This window comes from Spea bombifrons, chromosome 1 (genome assembly GCF_027358695.1).
Source record: "Spea bombifrons isolate aSpeBom1 chromosome 1, aSpeBom1.2.pri, whole genome shotgun sequence".
Taxonomy (NCBI): Eukaryota; Metazoa; Chordata; class Amphibia; order Anura; family Pelobatidae; genus Spea; species Spea bombifrons.
In genome coordinates this window covers 49,361,653-49,385,962 of record NC_071087.1, presented here as the reverse complement: position 1 = coordinate 49,385,962, position 24,310 = coordinate 49,361,653, and the positions used below count along the sequence as shown (strand labels likewise).

The following is a 24,310-nucleotide window of genomic DNA, read 5'->3' as shown; positions in this document are numbered from 1 at the left end:
GCCAGGGCAGTAGGAAGGGTGAGGCGATAGAGGTTCTCGCCTTGGGTGCAGCTGCGAGGGGGCGCACAGCTGCCCGATCAACAGCCGCAGCCTGCAGGACTGGTTGGGGAGACCCTCTAGCCGGCCCAACATTAGGGAGCGCGAGGTCTGTCACTTCAGACTTCGGCTTCCGTGCTCCCTATTTACCATGCGCAGGCAAATTATACCAAGCTCTGGGATATGATGTCGTACCCCTGGCGCTCTGAATCAATAGCTGGCGCATAGTGCTTAGGGAGCACTAAAGCAGAGGTCTTAAATAACCTTGCGCTCCCACGACAGGATGGAGGATGGAAGATGAGAAAGAAAAGAGATGTGAAGGGCAGTTAATGTGTATATGTGTGTTTATGGGCAGGTATGTGTAAAGGCAGCGTGTACAGGCGGTCATGTGTAATGGCAGTGCCACTGGCGTAACTACAGGGGTCACAGCGCCTCTAGCGGACCCGGTGCAACTCCTTCTTAAATTCGTTTAGAAAGGACCCTTCCAACCCGGACCACACGGATCCAGGTCGGAAGGGCCCTTTCTAAATTATTTTGAACCCGCACAGGGAGACAGGAGCGTATCGGGTCACGTGACCCCTGCGGTGAAAAACCAGAGGGAAAGCTGCAAGAGCGGTGAGAGGTAAGCGGGGGCGGGTGGTGGGATATATTTATGTGTGTATTTGTGTGTGTATGAGCATGGATATGTAATTGTGTAAGTGAGGTGAGATGAAGTGTGTGTTAGTGAGTATGAGTAAGTGTAAGAGTGTTTACATAAGTTGGAAGGAGGAGTGAGGGACAGAGAAGGCACAGACCAGTTTTGTGGGGGCAATCATGTCAGGGCCCCATAGTTTCTAGTTATACCCCTGGGCAATGTATGTGTATATGTGTGTTTATGGGCAGGTGTATGTAAAGGCAGTGTGTAAGGGCAGTGCAAATAAAATAACCTCTGTAAAAAAATAGCTGGGGGGCACAATTTTCCTTTCTTGCCTCAGGCACAAAAGGAGCCAACTACGGCTATGACTGCAGCAGTAGACAACATGCAAACAATAGCACAAGATTACTACCACCTTTTCCCCAATGAAGTGATTGTTAGTTTTGCTTGTATACACAACAATTGTTACCAATGGTTTAAAAATTTGGATGAGCATCTGATGAAACTATATGTCATATTAAGATGCCATTAAGCATTACACAAATAATCAACCAGGTGATTTACTTTAGTGATGACATAGCTAAAAGAAGTCTACAATTAAAAGGATGTTTTATGATACAGGTATTGCTGGAAAAGTTAATGAATGAAGAATGCATAGTAAAGTGATTACAAGAAACTTTAATATGCATTGGTGGGGCTGTATGGGGCAATAGACTGTCATTTTAAAACATCTGCCCATTGCAGATGTTTCTGTAGCTAGATACAAGGTTGCTTTAGTAACATCAACATCCTTTCAATTAACGTAATGTTACTTCACAGGGCTGGACTGGCGATCACAAAGCTGATCTGGTACTTTAAGGCCGGTGGCCACCTGATGACGTAGGTATGGAGGATAGAGGGATAGGTGCAGCTGCACACTACGCTTTTATGGTCATAGACTGTGCTGGAGATGCAGATCGGAGAAGTATGGGGGACCAATTGCTCGAGGCCTATTGGTGCCTCTCATGGACAGTCCAGTCATTTTACTGTCCATCCCACGTTGCCCACTCCCTTCCCCCTTCTACCCATTGAATATTTGTATTGTAGGAAGTGCTGTGTAAATTGCTGGCACTATATTAAAAATAATAAGATCAGAATTACCAAAGCAAACCAAACGTATTTCACAAAGAAGAAAGCCATCCTGCTCCCGGACTAGCACGCAGGACAATGAATGAACCACTGCTCAAACATGTGTTCTTCTTTGACATTCCAGCCCCGCCCCCTTGTATGTAACCAATGCACAGGCTTCACTCTGCTCATGCTCCTTCCGCCGGCTTGCCGGGCAAAGGGTCGAACTGTCATTACTTTCTACTTCCGCTGAGATCAACCGGCTTTAAAACCACGCCCACCTTTACGCAAACCTACAGAATTTCCCACCCCATTCATAAATATGCGATCACTGCTTTCCGTTGAAAAATACATAACCACGCCCATCTATCGGCACAAGCAGTCCCCCTCCCCTTATAATTATAATCACCGATAAGTGAATAAAAAAAAATACAATATTTTATATAATAATAAAAATAAGTATTTGCACTTCTATTTTCTGATACAGATAACAATCCTGTCACGCATATGACCGCTCCTACAGTGGGACTAATATAACGACAGCCGCTCTGCACAGCTCTGCTTGAATTTAGGGACTCCCTTATTGCGCCTGTGCCGACCCCTGTATCCCGGCCTGGCCGTGTCACTGAAGGGTTGAGCGGGCTCTCCTAGTGCGCGCACACACAGCCGCTGAACAGAGCAACACCCGCATGTTCCTGTCATGTCGTCGTAAGGCCACCCTATGCTCGCTAGCCCTACCTCCACAGGCATAGGACCGGCCCCCTGTCTCCTCCCCGCCGTCCTGTGGGTGCAGCCGGGCGAAGCATGGCGGCGGTGGAGAGCAGAGTGTGTGAGACCGAGGACTGCGCCAGCGAGGCCAAGCTGCAGTGCCCAACATGCATCAAGCTGGGCATCCAGGGCTCCTACTTCTGCTCCCAGGTACACCCCATAGAGTGAAGGCCCCTACCCGGTAATCTCCCGCTATGGCATGTTCATAACGTGTGCCTCATGCTGCTCACCGTACATGTGCAACCCCAGCCCCGTCACACCGCACCGATTAACAGGTGACACTCATGGACATCGGACCAAAATAACTACCCCATAGCGGTACTGGGGTAATATGTAACCGGAAGGAACGTTTCTATGGTTTCCATAGTGATCGCTCCACATTTAGAACTTTACCCCACCGCTGTCCATTATAAATATAGCCCGCTGAGGGACAGACGTCTATGGCTCTTGACATCATCCGTCGCCCACATCCATTTTATGTGATAGTTATGGAAACTACAGGGAAGATGGTCGACCAAAATTAACTCATTGTGTCCTGGAAGGGATGACAAGAGCACTAGGTAATGGTCTGCCTACCTATGGCAACACTGCACAGAGAACATTAGGGTATACAGCAGAAAAGTTGCTATTCCCGGGTGACCGAAATAGCGTAGATGCTATACCGCCAGACTATGACATCATTCATTCCTCGCTGAGCAGAGCATGGCTTTTTATGAAGTCATATGTGCGTGTGTTATGTTCACTTGCTCCTGGATATGGTACAGAAGATAATTTCTTCTCTGCAGGTCCCGGTTAAGCATCCTAAAGTAGTCTCTGTTCTGTGAATGCAATATCTGTACGGATAAACCGGTGGTTGTGTTGATTTTTATGTTATGAGATTGTTTTCGCAATAACCTTTATTTATTTTTTGTTGGGAGACTTTGATTCATTGTAATATATCATATAACTATTATGCGGATGAAAATGAGTAAGTCTCACTGTTGCCGCTGCCTTTCGAATTGGACCGTTCGAAATAGAGAATCTTTTTGCTTTTCTGTTATCAGTTAATCGTTCTGGTGCACCTGATACAAGGTGCTTCAGTATAATAGAGTATCACGGTACCCATCCATTCAATTTTGGTCTCATAGCATGTTTTTTCTTCATACGTCTACAACGAGTGGGATGTGTTAAGAAGGCTAATCTCCTTTTGCCGATTAATAAATCTTAGCATATCGACTTTACAATAAAACATGAAATGTCTACATCGAAGCACATCTGTTGAGTAATATGTTATGACCAGGAGTCAGAAGGATATGTGTCAGTGCTGCTGTATATTCGAGCGTTGGATCCAAATGAAGAAAGCATTGCTAATGTAAGAGCCTCTGAATACTGCACGGTTCTTGTGAAATACTGCAATATTGGCACACCAACCGAGGTTCTGGAAGCAGCGCGGGACTCCTAAAGGGACACTATAGTGTTACAACAAGTTCTTTCCATAGGGAGAAGCAGCAGCTTCTAGTCCCCTCCGTATCCAGACATTCTTTGCCACCGATAGGCTGCTTGAAGCGGCCAATTAGTGGCAGGAAAACGCTTCCATGAAAGCTATGGCAGCTCTTTCAGCGCATATGAATAGGGGTCTTGTTACCCCAGTACTAGAGCTGACTGACAGTCAATATGGATGTCTTGTTACCTCAGAGCTGGATCTGACCGGCATGAAATATCTTGCGTGTCAGGAAACACATCTCCTGCATGTCAAATAACTAGGTAGTGGCGGAAGAGTAAATATATTATAAAGAATCTCTTCATGCATTTGTAAGGGAGACATCACTAAAATTTTCTTTTGGATCAACTTTAGAACTAGGTATGTGTGAAAGGTTGAACTTGATGGACTGAAGTCTTTTTTAACCTACTATACTAAAATTTATAGGGACCTCACAGCTGTCCTATGCATTAAGGTGCATATGATGGCTGGAGAATCCCATTAAGGGATATTGTCTCAGCGGTTGGGGAAATCCATAAATATCACTTGTCTGTTGGTTTTTAATGCTGGTTTAATAGAAAATGTGATTTATCAGAACTAATTCCTTTTACCGCACCCTGTCTTTTGCATAACGTTCCTCCTTTGTTGAATGCAAAGTTAATCTGAGTCAGACAATACTTGGGAGAATTGCTGGTCTCTACTTTACCAGTTCTTTGTTCTTTATTAGCTTAGCTACATCAATGAAATCATGGTGATTAACAACTAAATGAGACCATTAAATGTTAACTGCTTTTTCACAGCAAAACACGTTTGTAAATCTATAAAGTCGTCTTCCGATTTGATGTTGATCCTTTCTGGACGTCACTTTTTGTATTACCCCTATCCTGAATAAAAAGAACAATTCTTGTTTATTTGGTATAGGCTGGTAAAACATTAACTGAGGGCAATGATGAAATGAAAGCTATGCTAAACCTGTAACGAGCGGGTGGTAGGATCTCTTGTTATTGCATCAAAAATTTTAGAACAACTTGTCTTGTATATGGATATATGATGCCCAATACACCCTCCAGTTATACAGGGCCTTATTAGCTTATGTCTGCACACCTTAACAAGCCAAAGGTGATGGTCTGTCCTAATGAGCCTGGCATAGGTGGCACTTGGCTACAACCCCGCATTGGTTCACCCTGCTCTGAATGCCTAACCTTTACAAAGGGTGATAGATGAAAGCTGAGCAGTTTTATATTGCTGGTGTACGATATGATCTATTACATTACTCCCATGTCGTTTTTTTTTTTTAAACAGAACGATAGCACAAAAGACAGAACTTTTTTTTTATGCCATTAAGGAAATTAAGCCCTACTTTCCTATTTAGGTATAAAGAAGATGGTCATGCATCCACACCTCCTTTCAGAAGCTACAGTTCACTAAGGCTAGGTTTCCACTTGGGTTTTTGTCCGGCGTTTTTTTCTTGATGAAAAACGCCAGGAAAACTGCCAAGAAAACTGCCACCGCATTTACCTGCGTTTTGGCGTTTTTTCTGGAGTTTTTTCTGGAGTTTTAGCCTTTCTGTGGAAATTGCTTTTTTTGACCTTAGGCAGTTTTTCCAGCCTTTACAAGTTAGAAGTTTCACCCAGCTAAAAGGGATTAGGATAAATGGCAAGTATCTGCCCTCTCCTGATGTCATTTACTTGGTAGACCCTTTTGTCTCTTTTCTGTGGTTTGTAAGGCATGCTTTATTCCGAATGTCTGCTCCTCTGGGAAGATTGGCCCCAAATGATGGTGCAAATTGTTTGCTGTTGCTTTTGGCACGCAGGATCCAGTTGATGCGTTGGGTATGTTTGTTTGTAATGGCATGTTTGTTCCAAATGGTGTAAAATTCAATATGAACCAGTCCAGGACTTTGTTTTGTGTGAAACTGTTTGTTTTCAGCCTATTTCTCGTAGGACACACAGATACTGGGTCCATCCTCTGCATTGTAACTGTGGAAAAAACGCCATAAAAAACGCCGAGGCAATAAACCCACATGGCTTTTTTATGGCGTTTTTTCTCTCCCATAGACTTCCATTGGAGAAACGCCAAGATTTCTTGCAAAAAACGCCAGTGTCAACATGCTGCGATTTTTAAAAACTGCCACAGAGCCCAAAAAAGCAGAAAAACGCCAAAGAGGACTGAAAAAACGCCAAACAGAAAAACGCCAAGTGGAAATGGCATTTTGCGATTTCCTATTGAAGAACAGCTAACATCTGGCTGCAGCCGTTTTTCACTAAAAAAACGCCAGGTGGCGCTATTGGCGTTTTTATGGGCGTTTTTAGCAAAAAAAAAAACAAGTGGAAATCTAGCCTAAATGGGATATGTTTTTATACCTTTTTTATTTAAAAAACAGTATTTGATGGCTAACACATGAGTTTATTCTGTTGCCAAAACATCCAGATCACGTGTTCAATTCCTTTTAACGTAGGAATTAAAACCCTCAGAAGATACGTTAAAAGCTGGGCTTGGTCCTTAGCACAATTACTCACTTTTAATGTTATTGTAAATTAATTGTTGTGACGCAAATATCTACAACTGAGAATCCTACTAAACAGAAGGAAAGAGCTCTCCTTGAACCATACCACATCATAGTAAACCTTTCCATCAAGCCCGTGGCCAAACCCAAACACATATCATTGTGTTACAATTTCTTACTAGGTTAGACAAAGCCAGAGAAACTACCGCATATGATTCAATGGAAAAGAGACTTGGAGGAGGGATTTTCTGTGGGACAATGGACCAAAGCATTTAGACTACTCTTGCAATCTTCCTCCTGCGCAAATCACGTTGAGTTAAATAAGATGGCACCCAGGTGGTACTGAAGAGGCAGGCAAAGATATTCTCTGGAGCTTTAGACGTGCTGGAGGAGGTTGTGGAAACACAGGTGCCCACTTTTTCAGCCACTGTGGTTACTAACGTCTAAGGGCATCTGCAGGATCTTTCCTGCACGAAAATCCATCGCCTCTGAACAAGTATTGCCAATACTGGTTCCAGACAATGTCACCTATGAACAAGCTAGATTATTGCTAAATATCTTCAAATAAGCAATCGGCACTCTACAACTTGCACACAAAATGAAACCCATAACAGCGACAACGAATCTCAATAAGGCTAGACACAATCAAATGTGGGAACCTTGGCAAGAACATACTCCGCCACTTCAACTCAGAAATGAAGCAGGGCTCAAAAATAACTACCCTTTTTTTTTCTCTCCCCAGTTCTGTACAGTATATTTCTACATTTACTAAATGTATAAGTAAACTCCCTGTTATGTATGGATATATCCAACATGTAAGCTGTTATGTTTAATACTCAATAAAAACGAGATGCCAATGACACTAACGCATGTAAAGGCATACTTTATCGAGTAGCGGGCCCTGCAGTTGCTGGTTTCTAATCTTATAATTAATGGAAGATTGAAGATACTAGTTTATATGATGGGGAAATGTGTGATTAAAAAAGTTGTTTTTTTTTTTTATTATTTTTTTTTTTAGCAGCTGTGGCCCCTTGTTCTTGGGGTGTGGCTAGCTAGTAAATGGATATAGGCATACCCCACATTAACATACACAATGTGGCCGAGAGCATGAAAATGTAATTAAGTGAGAAAAGTAGTAGTTCTTCTTATCAATGGATGTCCTGCCCTGCAATAGCCAAGTCATTTCCACCACAAAATACTCAAAAGACGCCATGCTGTTATGAATCCCTTCTCACTAAGGCAGCGTACGTAAACGGGAATGGTTGTGCTACAACAACGTCCTTACTCGCGAGCATCCTTAAAGTGAATGTCCTTAACGCTGGGTATGCCCGTAGATTCAGTTTTGCTCACTATAACTGTTAATCTTGTGTTTGTCTTTCATGCAGGAGCAGGTTAAAGGAACTGTACAAGCACAATTTGACATACATATGTTGTCTGTTTTGTAGGAATGTTTCAAGGGAAGTTGGGCAACCCACAAGCTGCTCCACAAGAAAGCAAGTAAGAGACCCTCCTATCCATTGCATAGTTTCCATCTTTCTTGTTATTCTGTGCCTTCAAATGGATCTCCTCTTGTGATTGGGTATTTTTTTTGTCTTGGCAGAGTAGTACCTGTTTTTTAGCCACAGACTGTTTTGGCTGCTTCCTTTACAGCTGCCAGCGACTGACATTTTAAAAGTTCAGTCTGAAATGTTTTAGGCAAGTGTCTCGTGTGACACAAGATCTGTGCTGTGTCAGCTGAAATGTGCTGCATGGGCTGATGTGTAGCAGATAACATAGTTGAACTCACTATGTGGCTGTGTTAAGTGCAAAGGACTACAACAGCTGAGAAACCCGAGCTCGCCGTGGCAGCCCTTTATGGGAGTAGTTTTATTATGATTTATATGTCTTCTTGATTCATGACATCTATTCATGTGATATGAATCTTAATGTTGGCCTAATGAGTTACCGACAGTTAACAAGAATCCCACATGAGCCAACACTTATTAATTGTATATTTCTTCTGTTTTGTTATATTGTAATATAGAAGATGACAAGGGCAAACGTGAAGTTTCACCATGGACAGCGGAGGAAGAAATAAACACAGATCCTTGGCCAGGTTACCGGTATACTGGAAAACTGAGACCACATTATCCATTGGTAGGTACAGCAGCAGGAAACTAATCAATCAGGGTTATGGGTATCTCCCTTGGATAGGATGACACCATTTCATGTTCACTCTTCCTTTTATTTATTATATATATAATTTCAAAAGAATTTGAGACATTATCTCATTTAATGTTTTCCTTTGTTGAATAAAGATAGACTCTCATCGCAACATGTCATGACCTCACCAAAATCATGAATAATACTTAATACGTTATTAAGAAGAAATACAGAAATACATGTCATGAATGATAACACTAATGTTACACAAGTAACATTATTTAGTATTAGTAATAAGGGCTTTATGTATGAAAACTGATCCGGGTCATCTTATTACCATAATAACCAATGAAATGCTCCGATCAGCCATACAATCCTTTTTTTGCTATGCTGATAAAACCACTTTTGAAACTTTGATCCAGAAACGTTTTGTAGACATCAATTGAGTCTAATGAGGTCTGGACATGTCAAGTGGCTATCCAAATGAAATAGGAAATTAAATGTGATGTCTGAATACCATGAGGGTGTGTGCAATTGTAAAACTTTGATTTGCAACAGGGCAGGTAAAAAACATACAAAAGGTTTGTTTCTAATAAATACACAATTCCCTTTTTTAGTGTTAAATATTCTCCAATTCTGGCTTCAATATTTAAGAGTTATGTCACTGAAGCATCCTCGCCAATGTTCTGCTCAGCATTCACATCGGACATTTCTGATGTGACCAAAAGTAAAGCTGCCCCTCTTTGTTGCCATTTAGGATTAATGGCAAGCTTATGTATTTTTAGTACTAAAGTATAGCCATTGGGAAAAGTTATTGGGCTAAAAATAAAACATGTGATTTCTAGAGTTCTGTGAATAGAACTTGAATTGGCATTTAACAGTGTCTTAAACGTATTCACCTATTGTCTTCTGTACAGATGCCAATGAGGCCAGTTCCAAGCTATATCCAGAGACCAGATTATGCTGATCATCCTTTAGGTAACAAATTGCAGAATTAAAATCGCTTATTTTGGTTATTATATGCTTCAATGTCTAACTTTCTTTGTTGCTCACCAGGAACATCTGAGTCTGAGCAAGCCTTGAAAGGTACCTCGCAAATAAAAGTCCTCTGCCCAGAAGACATAGAAGGGATGCGAGTTGTGTGCAGGGTAAGACTGCAAATTGATTTCAAATGGATTTTATTGCCAGGACATTAAGCTGTCTTAACGATGTTACAGAATTTTGCAGCAACAGACATTTGTATAAATCGTATTTCGATTTTTTATCTGTCTTGTGTGTTTTCTCTGATCATAATGGGGTGGATTAGGAGGAAGCACCCGTTGTACAGTTACTCGGTCAGTGTATTTAAGCTGTCTCCTATGTTTCCTTTCAGCTTGCTAGAGAGGTCTTGGAAGTGGCTGCAATGATGATTAGACCTGGTGTTACTACTGAAGAGATAGACCATGCAGTACATTTGGTAAGGTCAAACTTAATAACTTGTATTAGTCTTAAACTACACACATTCAATATATAAAAAAGCACGGACTATAAAATCCTAGCACTGTGTAGTTTCACATTTGTATGTCGGGTCGCGTTTCACAGCCAGATTGTAGTAGAAGTCCTATTTGCGTTCTTGGGTGCTTCTCTCATGTAAACTACCGTGCGGTGGTAGAAAAGCATGTTACATTTATAATTGGTTTTTTTTAGGTAAGAGTAGTGATTTACCCTACATGTGAGAGTGTGCATTTAAAGGACAATTCCCGCCATTTTTGTATTACTAGTATCCAATTAAAAATATAGTTTAAAAAATGTTTTCCTTTTTTTTTTTCTTTCTCATTTTAAACAACTGCCATAAAGAATCATCTAAGTGTGGTGTTTGAGCAGGGAAAGTCAGTGAAAATATCACATGACTGACGACAATGGCAGCCTCCAGGTCTACCGATAAAAGAATTTATTGGAACAAAATGAGAGAAACCAAGCGTTTGTCAATGCGGACCTAGTATTGTTTACAGCACCGGAATTTATTCATAAAGAGATATTACATTTCTGGCGGGGGGGGGGGCATTCCACATAATAGAAGCATGAATTCCGGCCCTATAACTTTTCTTGCACATTGAGCAAAGAAGGAGATTTCTTGTTCTTGTGTTATAGGGCTTTGTAGGTATGGGTCAGGAGGTCAGGGAAGCATTATTGAAACCAACTAAGTTAAGTTAGTGATTTATTCCCACACTACAGTGTGTGTGTGTTTGGGTTTCCTCCCTTTCATTTATACACCACTTTAATGCTGTACGACCACACATACATTGATCCCTTCTAATTGTGTACCAATGCTTCCCAGAAAGAAATTGCAGAACAAAAACTCATTAAGACCAGGACTAAATGTCGTATTGTTGTCTGGCCATTTATTTTCTAGGCATGTATTTCAAGAAACCTCTACCCATCCCCTTTAAACTATTACAACTTTCCAAAGTCTTGCTGCACATCTGTGAATGAAGTTATCTGCCATGGAATTCCAGACAGGAGGCCTTTGCAAGATGGTGATATTGTGAATGGTACGGTACTTTGAATTAAAGGGCACTTAACACATGTTGGTGTCCATTTTTTTACTTCACTACATTTTAGACTCCCTGTTTTGGGGTACTGTGTGAAGCTGACAAATCAGACGCTTTCAGTGGATTTTTTCTTTTCTTATACAAAGTTGTTTGCAACGCCAATGACTTACACCTTTACCTAAATGTATCTGTTTGTGTTAGTCTGGTGTTAGTCTGGTTTTGTCATACACTTTGAATGTATGTACTGTAAGAAGCACTGTGTAAATTGTTGGCATTGTATAAATAGAAAATAATGATTTCTTTTATTTGACTTTCAGTGGATATTACGGTATATCGCAATGGGTACCACGGAGACCTCAATGAAACCTTTTATGTTGGGGATGTTGAGGAAGGAGCCAAAAAGCTTGTTCAGACGACTTATGAATGTCTAATGCAAGCGATCGATGAAGGTGAGTGAGAGTGCTAGACACATCACAGCGAGGTAAAATCTATAGAATACTAGAATCAGTTAATGCGTCAGATGTCGGACAGCTAAAATCTTTTTATTTTTAATTTTTTTTAAGATCATAATTCCATATTTTACTCACCAAAGAAGGTTTAAGACAGTGTTACCCATTGTCCCATCAGTGTGGCAGATGTTGGCTTAAATAATGTCTGTGAATGATATAGGTTGCTTTAATTGGTAGCATTTTATTTTCTTTCTGGCCTGAAAAAAGTGCAGGGGAAAAAGGAGTAAATTCAAACTGGCCAGTTTAATCTTTGGACATATTCGCAATTTTTGACAGATCAATACACACTTTTCGTTAACCTAACAAATTAACATTGTTGTAATGTACAACCCCCCCCCCCCTCTATTTCTTCCCTAGTAAAACCTGGTGTCCGGTACAGAGAGCTGGGGAACATAATCCAAAAGCACGCGCAGGCAAATGGTTTCTCTGTTGTTCGAAGCTATTGTGGGCACGGTATTCACAAACTTTTCCACACTGCTCCAAATGTACCACATTACGCCAGTAAGTTTTCTCCACATTTACTCTGTTCTTATGCTTTCTCTTCCTTTGGTTTTCTGACTTGCATTTCATTACTACTGGACGTTTTCTATTTGAAAATGAATTATCATCTAAGTAAACATGGCAAATTGTGTCTAAGTGACTGCAATTTATTAAGAGGTATTGTCAGGATTTGATACAATACTTGGAGGCAAAAACAGAAATGTTTAAAAGGTTTACTAAAAAGGTGAACTTGTTATTTATATCCATCAAACGGATCACGGATTTATAGTTTAATACATTTACATATTTATTTAGTACATAAAATAGACTCTGCCAAATGTTACATCTAGCATAGACACTCTGGGGTTTATTCAGTAAAGGGAGAGTCTGCAGAAGAGTTTCAGCAACTTGACTTCGCTACACATTATGAAGACCCAACATCAGCGAGTTTATGCTACAGGAAGAGCATGGCTGACCCTGTATAAATTAGACTTCATTTTTTTCCATTACATGTGGAATCAATATAATGTAATCATGGAATACAGTTCTTTCTGACATCACTGCGTTATCATCTTAATTCATAACCTCTGTATCTTGCTGTGACTGTCTACATATACCTTTTTGTAAATATGAGCAAAAACAAAAAAACAACTTGGGCAGGTAGCTAATAATGGTATTTTCATTGCCATTTTTTTAGTTGCAGAATGATTTACAATGTTGGCATGCTGCAGAGAAAGGAGCTTCAATGGCTTTGCTATTTAATGTTTTTAGTAATTTTTGAATAGTTCTAAATTATGAATTTCCTCATTTATACATACTTTTTGTCTTATTTAAAGAAAACAAGGCTGTCGGTGTGATGAAACCTGGCCATGTGTTTACAATTGAGCCAATGATCTGTGAAGGTATGTAAGACAACCCTAATATTTCTTTGCTTGCTATGCAAATGTTCATTTTGTGGAGATTTTACAGCAGTTAGTATTCAGTGATTACTGATTACTGAATCACTGGTTGCTATCTAACAGCAGTTACTTCATTTACTACTTGGTCTACCTAGCCTGCCTTAGTCTGTTTGTAGTTTTGTTTCATTCTTATGGACAGTCTTATGCCTGTCTGATTTCGGTTTAAATACTACTTTAAAGTTTTTTTTCATTGCACCTAAGCCTTCAACTGTCTAGTTTCCATGACATTTCTGGGAGCAAAAAGACAAGAAAATAGTTGTGCCTCTCCAGGTAGATCAGGAACGCTATAAAATTCTCAGAACCCCCCTCTTATCCCCATTGTTTTTACAACCCCATTCTGGGTGGGACGCAGGTATGTTCTCCTCAAAGATATTTTTTTCCTTCTTCATTAAAGTAAATAACCTCACTGGAGGTGTTAGGGCTGTTGTAGAGATGAGCAAAGGCTAGGCAAAAGATGAAACCTGATTGCTTATCCCAAGGGTCCTTAAGGAAACAGAGAACATCTCCAGGGTAGGAAGCCCTTGAAGCACTCCCTCTGGAGTAATGGTGATTCTATAAAGAAAGGGTAGCGAGTTCTAGAACAGAGCTGTCCAGGTTTTTTTCTGCAATGGCCACTTTATCAGAAATGTGTGTGTGTGTGTGTGTGTGTGGTCCGCACTCATTTTTCATGAAGAGAAAATATCGATAATATCGATATATAGAGTGTATCACCGAACTGCACTCCATCAAAATAACAGATGCAGTTGGCAGTCGGAAGCTAGGACAGATCCAGAGCCTGACCTCAGGAGGGGCACTCGCACTAAACCAATGCAGACGGTGTAGGAGACCTTACATGCTTCTATCAGTTCAACATAGCCTCTGCCGAGCAAGAGTTTGGCTGGAGAGTTTTTCAAGCAATGACCCCCCATCCGTGTGCTTTGGTATATTTCTTCTTCTTGCTACTGGGAATGACATGGAAACAATGAGTTCTTACCTTATAATTTGTCATTTATAGTGCACGATACCTGCCCTCACACGTTTTCTTTTTTGATGCGTGATTCCCACTGGCGGTAAGAAGCACGTTTTCTGCCTAACCTAGGTAGACAGAGGAATCATCTTCTTGAGACCAGGAAACGACAGACAAAAAAAAAAAAACATTCGTCATCGCTATACTTTAATTTTGTCCTGGCACTTTTTCTCCCAGTGTACATGAGTGGAATGTTTGAATAATTTTTTAACAACGTTTCTGTAAATATACTTTCCTTTGGGAAGAGTTGGGAGACATAGTTTAAGAATTAAGTGTGTTGCTTTCACAACCTTTACATGAGCATAATTAATAAGACATTTTTGTGAACCACTCTCTCTGCCTCCTGAGATATTTTTTTTTTTATCCATTAGCCTTAGCAGGGTTTTCTGGACTTCTGTGAACTAACTAGTGCTCAATACAGAACTCCGTGTACAGTAGTCTTTTATTTATAGCATACTTATACTGTATAACAAGAATGTTAGTATTTCCGAGATTTCCAAATTTATCTTTATGAATGAATCATACCTGTATTAAAATGATTGTACTTTGTCATTCTACAGGAGGATGGCAAGATGAGACATGGCCCGATGGGTGGACTGCGGTGACGAGAGATGGGAAGCGTTCAGCACAGTTTGAACACACCCTTTTAGTGACGGAGACAGGCTGTGAGATTCTTACACGGAGACTGGAAGAAAATGGGCGCCCCCATTTTTTTATGTAGCCTGTGAGCGCATCTGAATGGTGGTCTCTCCTGCTTCATACGACGCATCAGGCTTTTTCACAAGAAAAATTCCTTGAATGGAAGTGGGATTTTATCGCATATCATACACTGCTCTCAATGACGAAAGAGGGAAACAACATTTAGGCTAATTTAATTGCATATTGAAGAACCTACAGGAGTTGTGAGATAGAAAAACCAGGCCTTTATCCGTTAAAATGCAGTTCTCTGCTTTGCCACATTCGCATTTTTCTTTTTGTTTGTACTTTCTGTAGTTGTCCTTTCTATGTAGTGTCCTTCATCACGTGTCATTTGCTTTTTTTTCTCATGAAGCCAAATACACCAGTTGCCTCCACAGCAAATATTTTAATATAGGACATGTTTGTTTTTTTTGGTGTTTCTTATACTTTCTGGCACTGCAGATTAGTCATTATTGATAACCACTGAAGTGCATTCAGTGTTGTGAAGAAAACTTGCCTAAATGCATAGTTCTCATCTGTTACACCTTAAGTGTGTCATGTTTGGTACCAGAGAAACACCCATGAGTTATGTAACATGTTCAAAAAAAAAAAAAAAAAAAGAAAAGTTTTTTTCTCAATTTTCTGTTGATTGGCTCATCTCTTCTGTGTTATCTTGGTGCCTTTAACTTTAAAATACTGAAGAGCTGTTTTGAGTTGAGATATCAATATTTTTTAGGCCACCAACATCTTCAGAATTGGAAGTGGCTTTGTTGGCTCTGTATTTTATTCTTCACTCCCAATTATCCCAAGTAACCCATACATGCACAAATACACCTGTTACACCCAAGCTTTTGAACACAAGGATTTGGTCCATGTATCCTATTGTATACCGGCAATAACTTTTAAGAAGCTATGGAGCATAGATAGGTTATTGCCTTCTAAATTTTGATTAGACCAACACTTGATGTGCATGACGAAGTAAATGATGAGCTTGTACTGGTTTTTTTTTTTTGGGGGGGGGAGTTAAGAGGAATCACTTATTTTTCACCTAAGCAAAATTTCAATTGGGATTTTCTTTTTTTGGGGTGGATCACATACACCATTGGATTAGGTTGTCCTCTTTCTGCGGCTTTATCTTTTCACACTGTATCGTGGGTGCCTCTGGACTTGCAAGGAACATATTTTTTTCCGGAGTGCCTCAGATGTATATTGCTGTTATGGTGGCCCTTTCTATGCCATATAATTACTTTTGACAATTCATTAAAGTGACCTGAAAGAGGATACAGAGCCGTTGTGTTTGTCATAGGCAGATCTTAATACATTGAAATATAGGTTGATGAAAGCTTTACCATTAGGCTTTTAAACAAAATAATATGTATGTTTAATATTAAAAGCAATGTGACTTAAACAGTCATCTTAGTTACTTTTTTTTGCCATTTTTCAAATCTGTGAATGTATGTAGATGTGTATGAATTTCGCTGTTTGGCTTTAATGTATGAATGCGTCATGACCATTTTCCCCCTGTTTCTAATAAGTTTCCTTTTCAGTGCGCAGTCCCCTATGGCAGGTTGTAACATAAGTAACTTAATTTACAGAAAGTGCCTATAGCGTGTGCTTTTTGTTTACCAAGCGGTATAAGTGATTTACAGGAAGTTCACCTCATGGAAACTGAGCGGCCTTCCGCAGGCCCGGAATCTCCATATTATGGAGGTTATGGGAAACATGCTTTCATCAGTAACTGTTGAACATAGAAACCTGGAATAAAAACACTCTTGGTTAGGTTTTATGGAAAAGGTGAAAATGTTTCGCCCCTCCTCTTATGGGGGACACCTCTCTTGAGCCGAAAGCCTCCCAGGAGCTCTTGAGTAAATCTGCAGAACCTTCAGAGTGGCAAGCGCAGATATCTGGGAGAAGTAAATAATTCAGACACACACAAGGTGTTCGTTCTCAGTCACTTCTCAATGTATTCATTGTTGCGAGCGGGTTTAAAACCTATTTCAGGAAGACTGCTACAAAACCTTCACAAAGAAAAATGTAACACTCGGCATATAGTGGGTACAACTAATCCACATCAAACATAGACTAAGGTAAAAGTTCTAATTTACACAAGAGTAAATATCTTCCTAGCATACAGACAGGTAAACATATGTTACCTCGTTACTTAAGGATGAGAAAGAAATCATTAACAAGACTTGTCTACGTTGGCAAAAGCGTCTACAACAACATGGATATTTAATACAAAATGGTGTTCATTTAAATTCCGTATTTACAAAAGGGCACAACACAAATAAATAGAGCTGAAACAACGAATCGATAAAATCGATAATAATCGATAACGGAAATCATCGATAACGATTTCCGTTATCGATTAATCGAGTGATCAATTCGTTGTTGGAGCACTCGGCTCCTTTTACTTACCTCCGCGAGCGTTCCCCGCTTCTGCTACACGCTCTGCAGTCTCCGCCTTCTTTTAGCTACGTGACGGATGTGACGCGTTCCGGAGGTAAGTATTCTTCATGTCTATGTGCACGGATCGCACAGAGCCACTCGCACAGAGCGGTTCGCTCTGTGCGAGTGGCTCCATTCGCACAGAGCGGTTCGCTCTGTGCGAGTGGCTCCATTCGCACAGAGCGGTTCGTGAGTGTGGGTGCAGGGCAGAGTGGGGGTGGGGGTGCAGGGCAGAGTGGGGGTGGGGGTGCAGGGCAGAGTGGGGGTGGGGGGTGCAGGGCAGGAGACTGGGTGCAGGGCAGAGTGGGGGTGGGGATGCAGGGTGTGAGTGTGGGTGCAGAGCAGAGTGGGAGACTGGGTGCAGGGCAGAGTGGGGGTGGGGATGCAGGGCAGGGTGTGAGTGTGGGTGCAGGGCAGAGTGGGTGCAGGGCAGAGTGTGAGTGTGGGGGCAGGGCAGAATGTGGGGGCAGGGCTGGGTGCAGGGCAGAGTTAGAGACTGGGTGCAGGGGCACAGTGCAAAGTGCTGGGTGCAAAGTGCCAGTGCTGGGTGCAAAGTGCCAGGGCTGGGTGCAAAGTGCTGGGTGCAAAGTGCCAGGGCTGGGTGCAAAGTGCAAAGTGCTGGTGCAAAGTGCTGAATGCTGGGTGCAAAGTGCTGGATGCAAAGTGCCAGGGCTGGGGCAAAGTGCTGGGTGCAAAGTGCTGGGTGCAAAGTGCCAGGGCTGGGTGCAAAGTGCTGGGTGCAAAGTGCTGGGTGCAAAGTGCAAAGTGCTGGGGCAAAGTTTCTTGAACAGTAATAGTCCACCTCTTTTCAGAATGTTTGGGGTTATTTTGTTTCATAAATATTGTGTTTGGGTTCTTGTACTTTGAAAATATTGTTTTTTATTACATCATAACAAAATAAGAATGTTAATGTAAATTTTAAGTTGTTTTTTAACATCCAGTTCATTAAATTCTTTTAAATAAACGAAAAATTTGCATATTGTTTTTTTTTATCCGATTAATCGATTAATCGGAAAAATAATCGGCCAACTAATCGATTATTAAAATAATCGTTAGTTGCAGCCCTACAAATAAAGTACAGTCCCTTTCTACATTCGTAGTAGGAAATAAAGAAGACTGGTGTCAAAACAAGAGCTTTCTCAGAAACAGTAATAAGCAATTACCTTAATGTACATGCAGCACAAATATTTTTTTTTTTGTGCTTAAAAAGTACTTTGTCTAATTTTAAAACCTGGAATGATGTGCAAATTGTGTAAGGTCACCATGACGTTAGCCAGTATAGTCTTACATGATGCTAGGCCTGGACAGAAATAAATGTGAGAATTAGGGGAAATATGGGGACAAAAGAAGGAAAAAATGAAGGGGGCTCAGAAAGCAAAAGTAACTAAAATATAGTTAAGAAACTGTACATATAAATATAGAGTTTGACAGCATCTGGTCTGCCTGTTTTTCCTGCTGTAAAGACTCAGATATTGATCAGCCTATGCCTTCTGTTTAAAATAATGAAATTGTGTACTGTTCTATTTTTTTGAACGGCAGTGTATTGTGAAGTGTACATCAGCAGGAATACAGCATTAGAAAACACTACAGTGGATATAAAAAGTCTACACACCCCTGTTAAAATGCCAGGTTCTTGTGATGTTAAAGAATGAGACAAAGATAAATCATGTCAGAACTTTTTCCACCTGTAATGTGATCTATAACATGAACAATTCAACTGCAAAACCCTGGCATTTTTATATCCACTGTACGTCAAGCATGGGTATCTCAGAAAGACATACACAAAGAGCTTTGCTGGCCCTCCGTAACATATAATTAGGAATGAGAGATATCAAGAGGGTCATGTCATCAACTTAACAATGCGTTATGAAGTGCCAATTGAAACACAAATATTGCTGTCTTTACCCGTGATCTGCCCCCATTTGCCAGCCCTCTCACACCTGAACGCATGTTGATGTGACAGTACTTCCTTTCTGTTGCATTGGTGGTGCAGCTCCAAGGCAAATGGTTGAATCAAGCATCTACAGTGTAGAGCCCCAACACGTCATCTCCATTTCGATGTGGTCCACCACATCAGCTGTGCTGAGCTAAAGGTGTGGCAAGGTGGGTAAAGGTTTGGGGTGTTGTATATCTTCTCCCTAGTGGGCCTTTTTGTTTATGAAGCAGTGCAAAACACACAAAAGATTATCTGGCCAGGCTGCATCCCAGAGTGTGTCGCCAATGGAGTGGGCTGGCAGTGGTGCAAATGAATGTACTAATTGGGCTGCTTTATTGCATGTGTGCATTAACAATGGCTTCTACCTCCTAGAATGGAGGGGTAAACTACCAGTTGCTTTTCTATGCAGATGAAGATCTGATCTTGCAGGAAAGAAGCTGGAGAGATGGGTGGACAAGGATGCTGTATGCAGATGTATTGGCAGACAGGTGCCTAGCGAGTGCTCGCTTTTAAAGGCACTGCTGAACACAGAATTTTGCTGGCATGATTTTGCATTACCGACCACAAGGTGTCTAGATCGAAAAGAACGGCATGTTGGCTCTGAGAAACTTATTAGACAAACCAAGGTCATGGTGCAAATAAACATTGTGTACTATTTCTAATAGCTACAAGTTATTCCTTTTAACATTCATTAATTCATTGATTAGCAAGAGTCATCACTGTATTTGCACCATGAAAAACATGGGACATGAATGAATATATATGACTTATTCTATTTCAAAATTGACAATAAGGGTCGGCTTCAAGGAGGGGCATTATTCAGTATGTCACTCAATACTGCTCTTTGGTGAATGCTTATTACTGCATGTATTACTCAATAAATGTAGTAGGACCTTGAATAAAGGTTATACCTTTTTTTACGGGAATCTAGATTTTTTTTTTAACAGAATACAAACATTGACTAAAAAAACATGACCTCTGCCCACATCCATGCTCTGGCACTACCTTTTATAAAATACGTGTTTTGGAAAAAGTATTTCAGTTTGCAAGATTCATTGCAAGACTATGCATCTACTAGGTATCTCAATACCTTTGCTCTACATATTGCTATGGATCCACATATCATTGGGTGCTGAGTTGTACGTATCTTTTTTTATCTATCTCTATATTGGTCATATGATTGCATATTCAAAGGGACATTAATTGTTTCTAACATGTTACAGCATAGCTTGTCCAAAGCTACCCCATAACACTAGCACTGCTGTAATTAGCTCAATGGGGTTTATTCATCAAGAGGATGGGTGGCAGGAGATTTATGGTTTTAACTTCATTATGAAGAGCCACCGCTAACATGTTTCTCCAGCATGAAGGGCTGAGCTAACCCTGTAAATGTATATTTCAAAGTGTAATTAAATTCTAAAGAAATTTCACTAATTTAACAATAGATAATTGGAAATTCAATCTTTGGAATCATTTATCTATTTGCAAGCATATGTCTACTGATCTAATGCCTACTTAAACGTTCTGCTTCTTAGCTTCAGCATGATGGCTCCAAACATCCTAAGAGTTGGCAATGAGGAGACAATTGTCATACAGGCGCATGGATATAAAAAGCATATTCCTCTTCAAGTCACTGTGCAATCCTTTCCCAGGAAAGACATACAACTCTTTAAAACAACCACCCATCTTAATGAGTCCAACAACTATTTGGCAACAGCACATATCAAAGTACGTAATCTGTATTGAGGGAACTCAGAATGTGTTTGTTAATATATATATATATATATATATATATATATATATATATATATTTTGGCTTGACTGCCACATTATGAACTTTGCCACAGAACTGTATGTTTAAGGCCAATTTTTGTACTAGAATCACTTTTTTATTATAAATTCCAATAATATCCAATTTTTATTTTCATTCCAACTATGTTTTAGCAGACAAGATATTATGTAGAAATTACATAATGTACAAGACCAAACTCACAGACAGCTATAGAGACACAGAGACTATAACACATAGTACTGCTGTTTAGCAAACATCATTGCTCCATGGCTTCCAACCCTGGGAACAAATAATTTGGTATGTTGTTTTAAGCCTTTTAGTGTATCAAGTTTAATTTATTAAACTTAATGGTATCAGAGCCGTAGCTAGCCCGAGGCAAGAATGGAAAATTGAGCCCCCCAGCTATTTTTTTTTACAGAGGTTATTTTATTTACACTGCCCTTACATACTGCATTTACACACACCTGTCCATAAACACACATACACACCTGCCTGTTAACACGCATATATACATACACTGCCCTTACACAACCCTGCCTTTACGCACAAATACACATACACCAGCTTACAAACATACGAATACCTACACTGCCCTTACACAGACACTGCCCATACACACACCAGCTTACTAACACACACTGCCCTTACACACGACTGCCCTTACACACTGCCTTTACACACACCTGCCCATTAACATGCATATACACATACACTGCCCTTACACACACCTCCCCATACACACTGCCCCTACACACACCTGCCCATTTACACGCATATACACATACACTGCCCTTACGCAACCCTGGCTTTACACACAAATACACACACACCAGCTTACCAACATACAAATACCTACACTGCCCTTACACACACACTGCCCATACACTCACCAGCTTACAAACACACAAGTATATACACATACACTGCCCTTACACACGACTGCCCTTACACACTGCCTTCACACACGTGCCCATAAACACACATATACACATACTCTGCCCAGACACAAGCCTGTCCATACACAAGTGTATACACATACACTGCCCTCACGCTCCCCTGCCTTTACACACACACATACACACACACCAGCTTACAAACACACAAATACCTACACTGCCCATACACACACACTGCCCATACACACACACTGCCCTTAGACACACACAGCTTACAAACACACACATATACACAGCCCTTAGACCCCTTTTCTCATCTTCCATCATCTTCAGTCTTCCATCCTGTGGTGGGAGCGTGAGGACTGTCACTCCAGGCCCCTGCTTTAGTGCTCCCTCATCACTATGCGCCGGCTATTGATATAGTCATATCCTGGCGCTCTGTATCATTTGTGATTGTGATCTCCCCAACCAGCCCTGCTCATCGGACACCTCCTCCCCAGACCAGCGCTTATGGTGCCTGGATGCGCACAGCCCGCGGGGGTGCCCGATGAGCAGCCCACAATCGTGCAGCTGCCTCGGCAGTCCGCTGAAGACCAGCCCAGGGGAAGTGGCCTCTGTACTTGCCCCCTCCCCTATAGATACACTACTGTTATATATAAAATGGCACTATTTCAAAGTCAATTTATTTTTGCCTCTGAGCCTTTATGTTATGTATAAAAGTGCCTAAATGGTGTTAATAAAATGTACAATTAGGTCTCTCTAGTCCCAAAGTACACCTTTTTTGTGCACAGTATAGATAAATGCAGGGACATAGTGATTTGCATTCTTAGCACAATAAAGTGCTGATAAAAAATAAAAATACACATTTAAACATCCATGCTCACACACACAATTACTCATCCATGCTCACACACAAACACAATGCATGCTCACAAACACACAATTGGACACTCATAAACACAGACATCAGTGCTCACACACACACACACACAATTACACCAGCCTGAGCGTGTGGTCTAGGTCGGAATCGGTATGAGGAGGCAGGAACAAGGGGCTGGGTAGTTACACCAGTGCTCAGGAGGTAAAAGCTTACATCTGTGTTTATGGCAGTTAATTTATTTGCAAGTGTTTACAAATTTATGCGGGCATACCTTTGTATGAATACATGTGGTTTGTCGCTACAAGCAGCCAATTAGTGGTGTGAAATCTGGGGCAGGGAGCCGCAGCACTGCAGCTTCTCCCTAAGGTGAGTATTATTTAATATTTTTTTAATTAGATGAATGCAAATGAAAGAACTTTTTTACATACTGTTCCTTTAACATATCAGGATATCAAGTAGGAGGCTAACTGTGTCTTTACTGATCATAATAAGGGGATTGGGAGATACTAGTTATGAAGAGAGACTAAAAAAGTTAAAATTATATAAGCTAGAAAAACGGTGTCTCAGAGGGGATATGATAACATTATATAAATATACGCAGGGCCAATATAAAGAGCTCTTCAGTGACCTGTTCATTAAAAGAAATATACAAAGAACATGAGGTCACCCTCTGAGACTGGAAGAGCACAGGTTTCATAGACGACAAAGGAAGGGATTCTTTACAGTGAGGACAATAAAGGTATGGAATTCAATTCCAAGGAAGGTGGTATTATCCAATATATTAGATACCTTCAAAAGGGGCCTCGGTATTTTCTTAGAAAGGCATGACATACAGGGATATAAATAGAATAACATTAATATCTTAGAGCTTCTTGATCCAAGGAGAAATCCGATCGCCTCTTGGAGTCAAGAAGGATTTTTTTCCCCTGATGGCAGAATTCAAAGTAGCTTAATTTGGGGGTTTTTGCCTTCTTTTGGATCAAGAATAGGAAGGTTAGGTAAAAGGGTTGAAATTGATGGACTTAGTTCATAAGGTTGAATAAGACCTATGTATCCTACCAGTGCCCTTCCCAAATAAAAAAAAAATCCAATTGTGTCAATAGACACAGTTCTACAGACATAGTTCTATACACAGAATTAAGGCTAAGTGTCACGCTACCGGCAGGGAGATCCGCTGGGTCCCCCGGCCGGCAACAGCAACCGCCGCGAGGCAGGGGGAGACCCCCCGCTTCGGTCCGGCAGCCGCAGCTGCCGCGAAGAAGAGGGAGACCCCCCGCTTCTGAACGGCAGCAGCAGCCGCCGCGAGGTAGGGGAAGACCCCCTGCTCCCGCACGGCAACCTCGGTCCCCGCGCAGAAGGGGGAGACCCCCCACTTCTGCACAGCAGACGCGGCCGCCGCGGAGAAGGGGGAGACCCCCCGCTTCTGCAGGGCAGGCGCAGCCGCCGCGGAGAAGGGGGAGACCCCCCGCTTCTGCAGGGCAGGCGCAGCCGCCGCGGAGAAGGGGGAGACCCCCCGCTTCTGCACAGCGGAGACAGCCGCTGC

At 41.2% G+C, this 24,310-nt stretch overlaps 2 protein-coding genes across 2 annotated transcripts in view; both read left to right on the top strand.

The window, feature by feature from the left end:
* Positions 1 to 2,547: 2,547 nt before the first annotated feature.
* On the top strand, positions 2,548 to 15,184 carry METAP1 (methionyl aminopeptidase 1). Its single transcript, XM_053461571.1, has 11 exons — positions 2,548 to 2,695; positions 7,956 to 8,007; positions 8,534 to 8,646; positions 9,570 to 9,630; positions 9,709 to 9,800; positions 10,025 to 10,108; positions 11,045 to 11,183; positions 11,501 to 11,632; positions 12,050 to 12,193; positions 13,009 to 13,074; positions 14,698 to 15,184. Exons 1-11 carry the CDS (start codon positions 2,582 to 2,584, stop codon positions 14,856 to 14,858), a joined length of 1,158 nt encoding a protein of 385 aa, XP_053317546.1. The 5' UTR covers positions 2,548 to 2,581; the 3' UTR covers positions 14,859 to 15,184.
* A 5,052-nt stretch (positions 15,185 to 20,236) lies between these two features.
* Positions 20,237 to 24,310, top strand: part of LOC128487022 (complement C3-like) — a 72,953-nt gene continuing 68,879 nt past the window's right edge. The window contains exons 1-2 of the mRNA XM_053461570.1: positions 20,237 to 20,338; positions 20,735 to 20,927. Of these exons, the coding sequence (XP_053317545.1) occupies positions 20,265 to 20,338; positions 20,735 to 20,927 (267 nt within the window). The 5' untranslated portion in view covers positions 20,237 to 20,264. The remainder of the gene's footprint in view (positions 20,339 to 20,734; positions 20,928 to 24,310) is intronic.

What these genes read in the sequence shown, in the direction of transcription:
- METAP1 (XM_053461571.1), top strand. Translation starts at nt 2,582, where the DNA reads ATGGCGGCGGTGGAGAGCAGAGTGTGTGAGACCGAGGACTGCGCCAGC. An exon ending in GGATGCGAGTTGTGTGCAGG is followed by an intron (nt 9,801 to 10,024) that starts GTAAGACTGCAA and finishes GTTTCCTTTCAG; the next exon opens with CTTGCTAGAGAGGTCTTGGA. An exon ending in TAGACCATGCAGTACATTTG is followed by an intron (nt 10,109 to 11,044) that starts GTAAGGTCAAAC and finishes TTTATTTTCTAG; the next exon opens with GCATGTATTTCAAGAAACCT.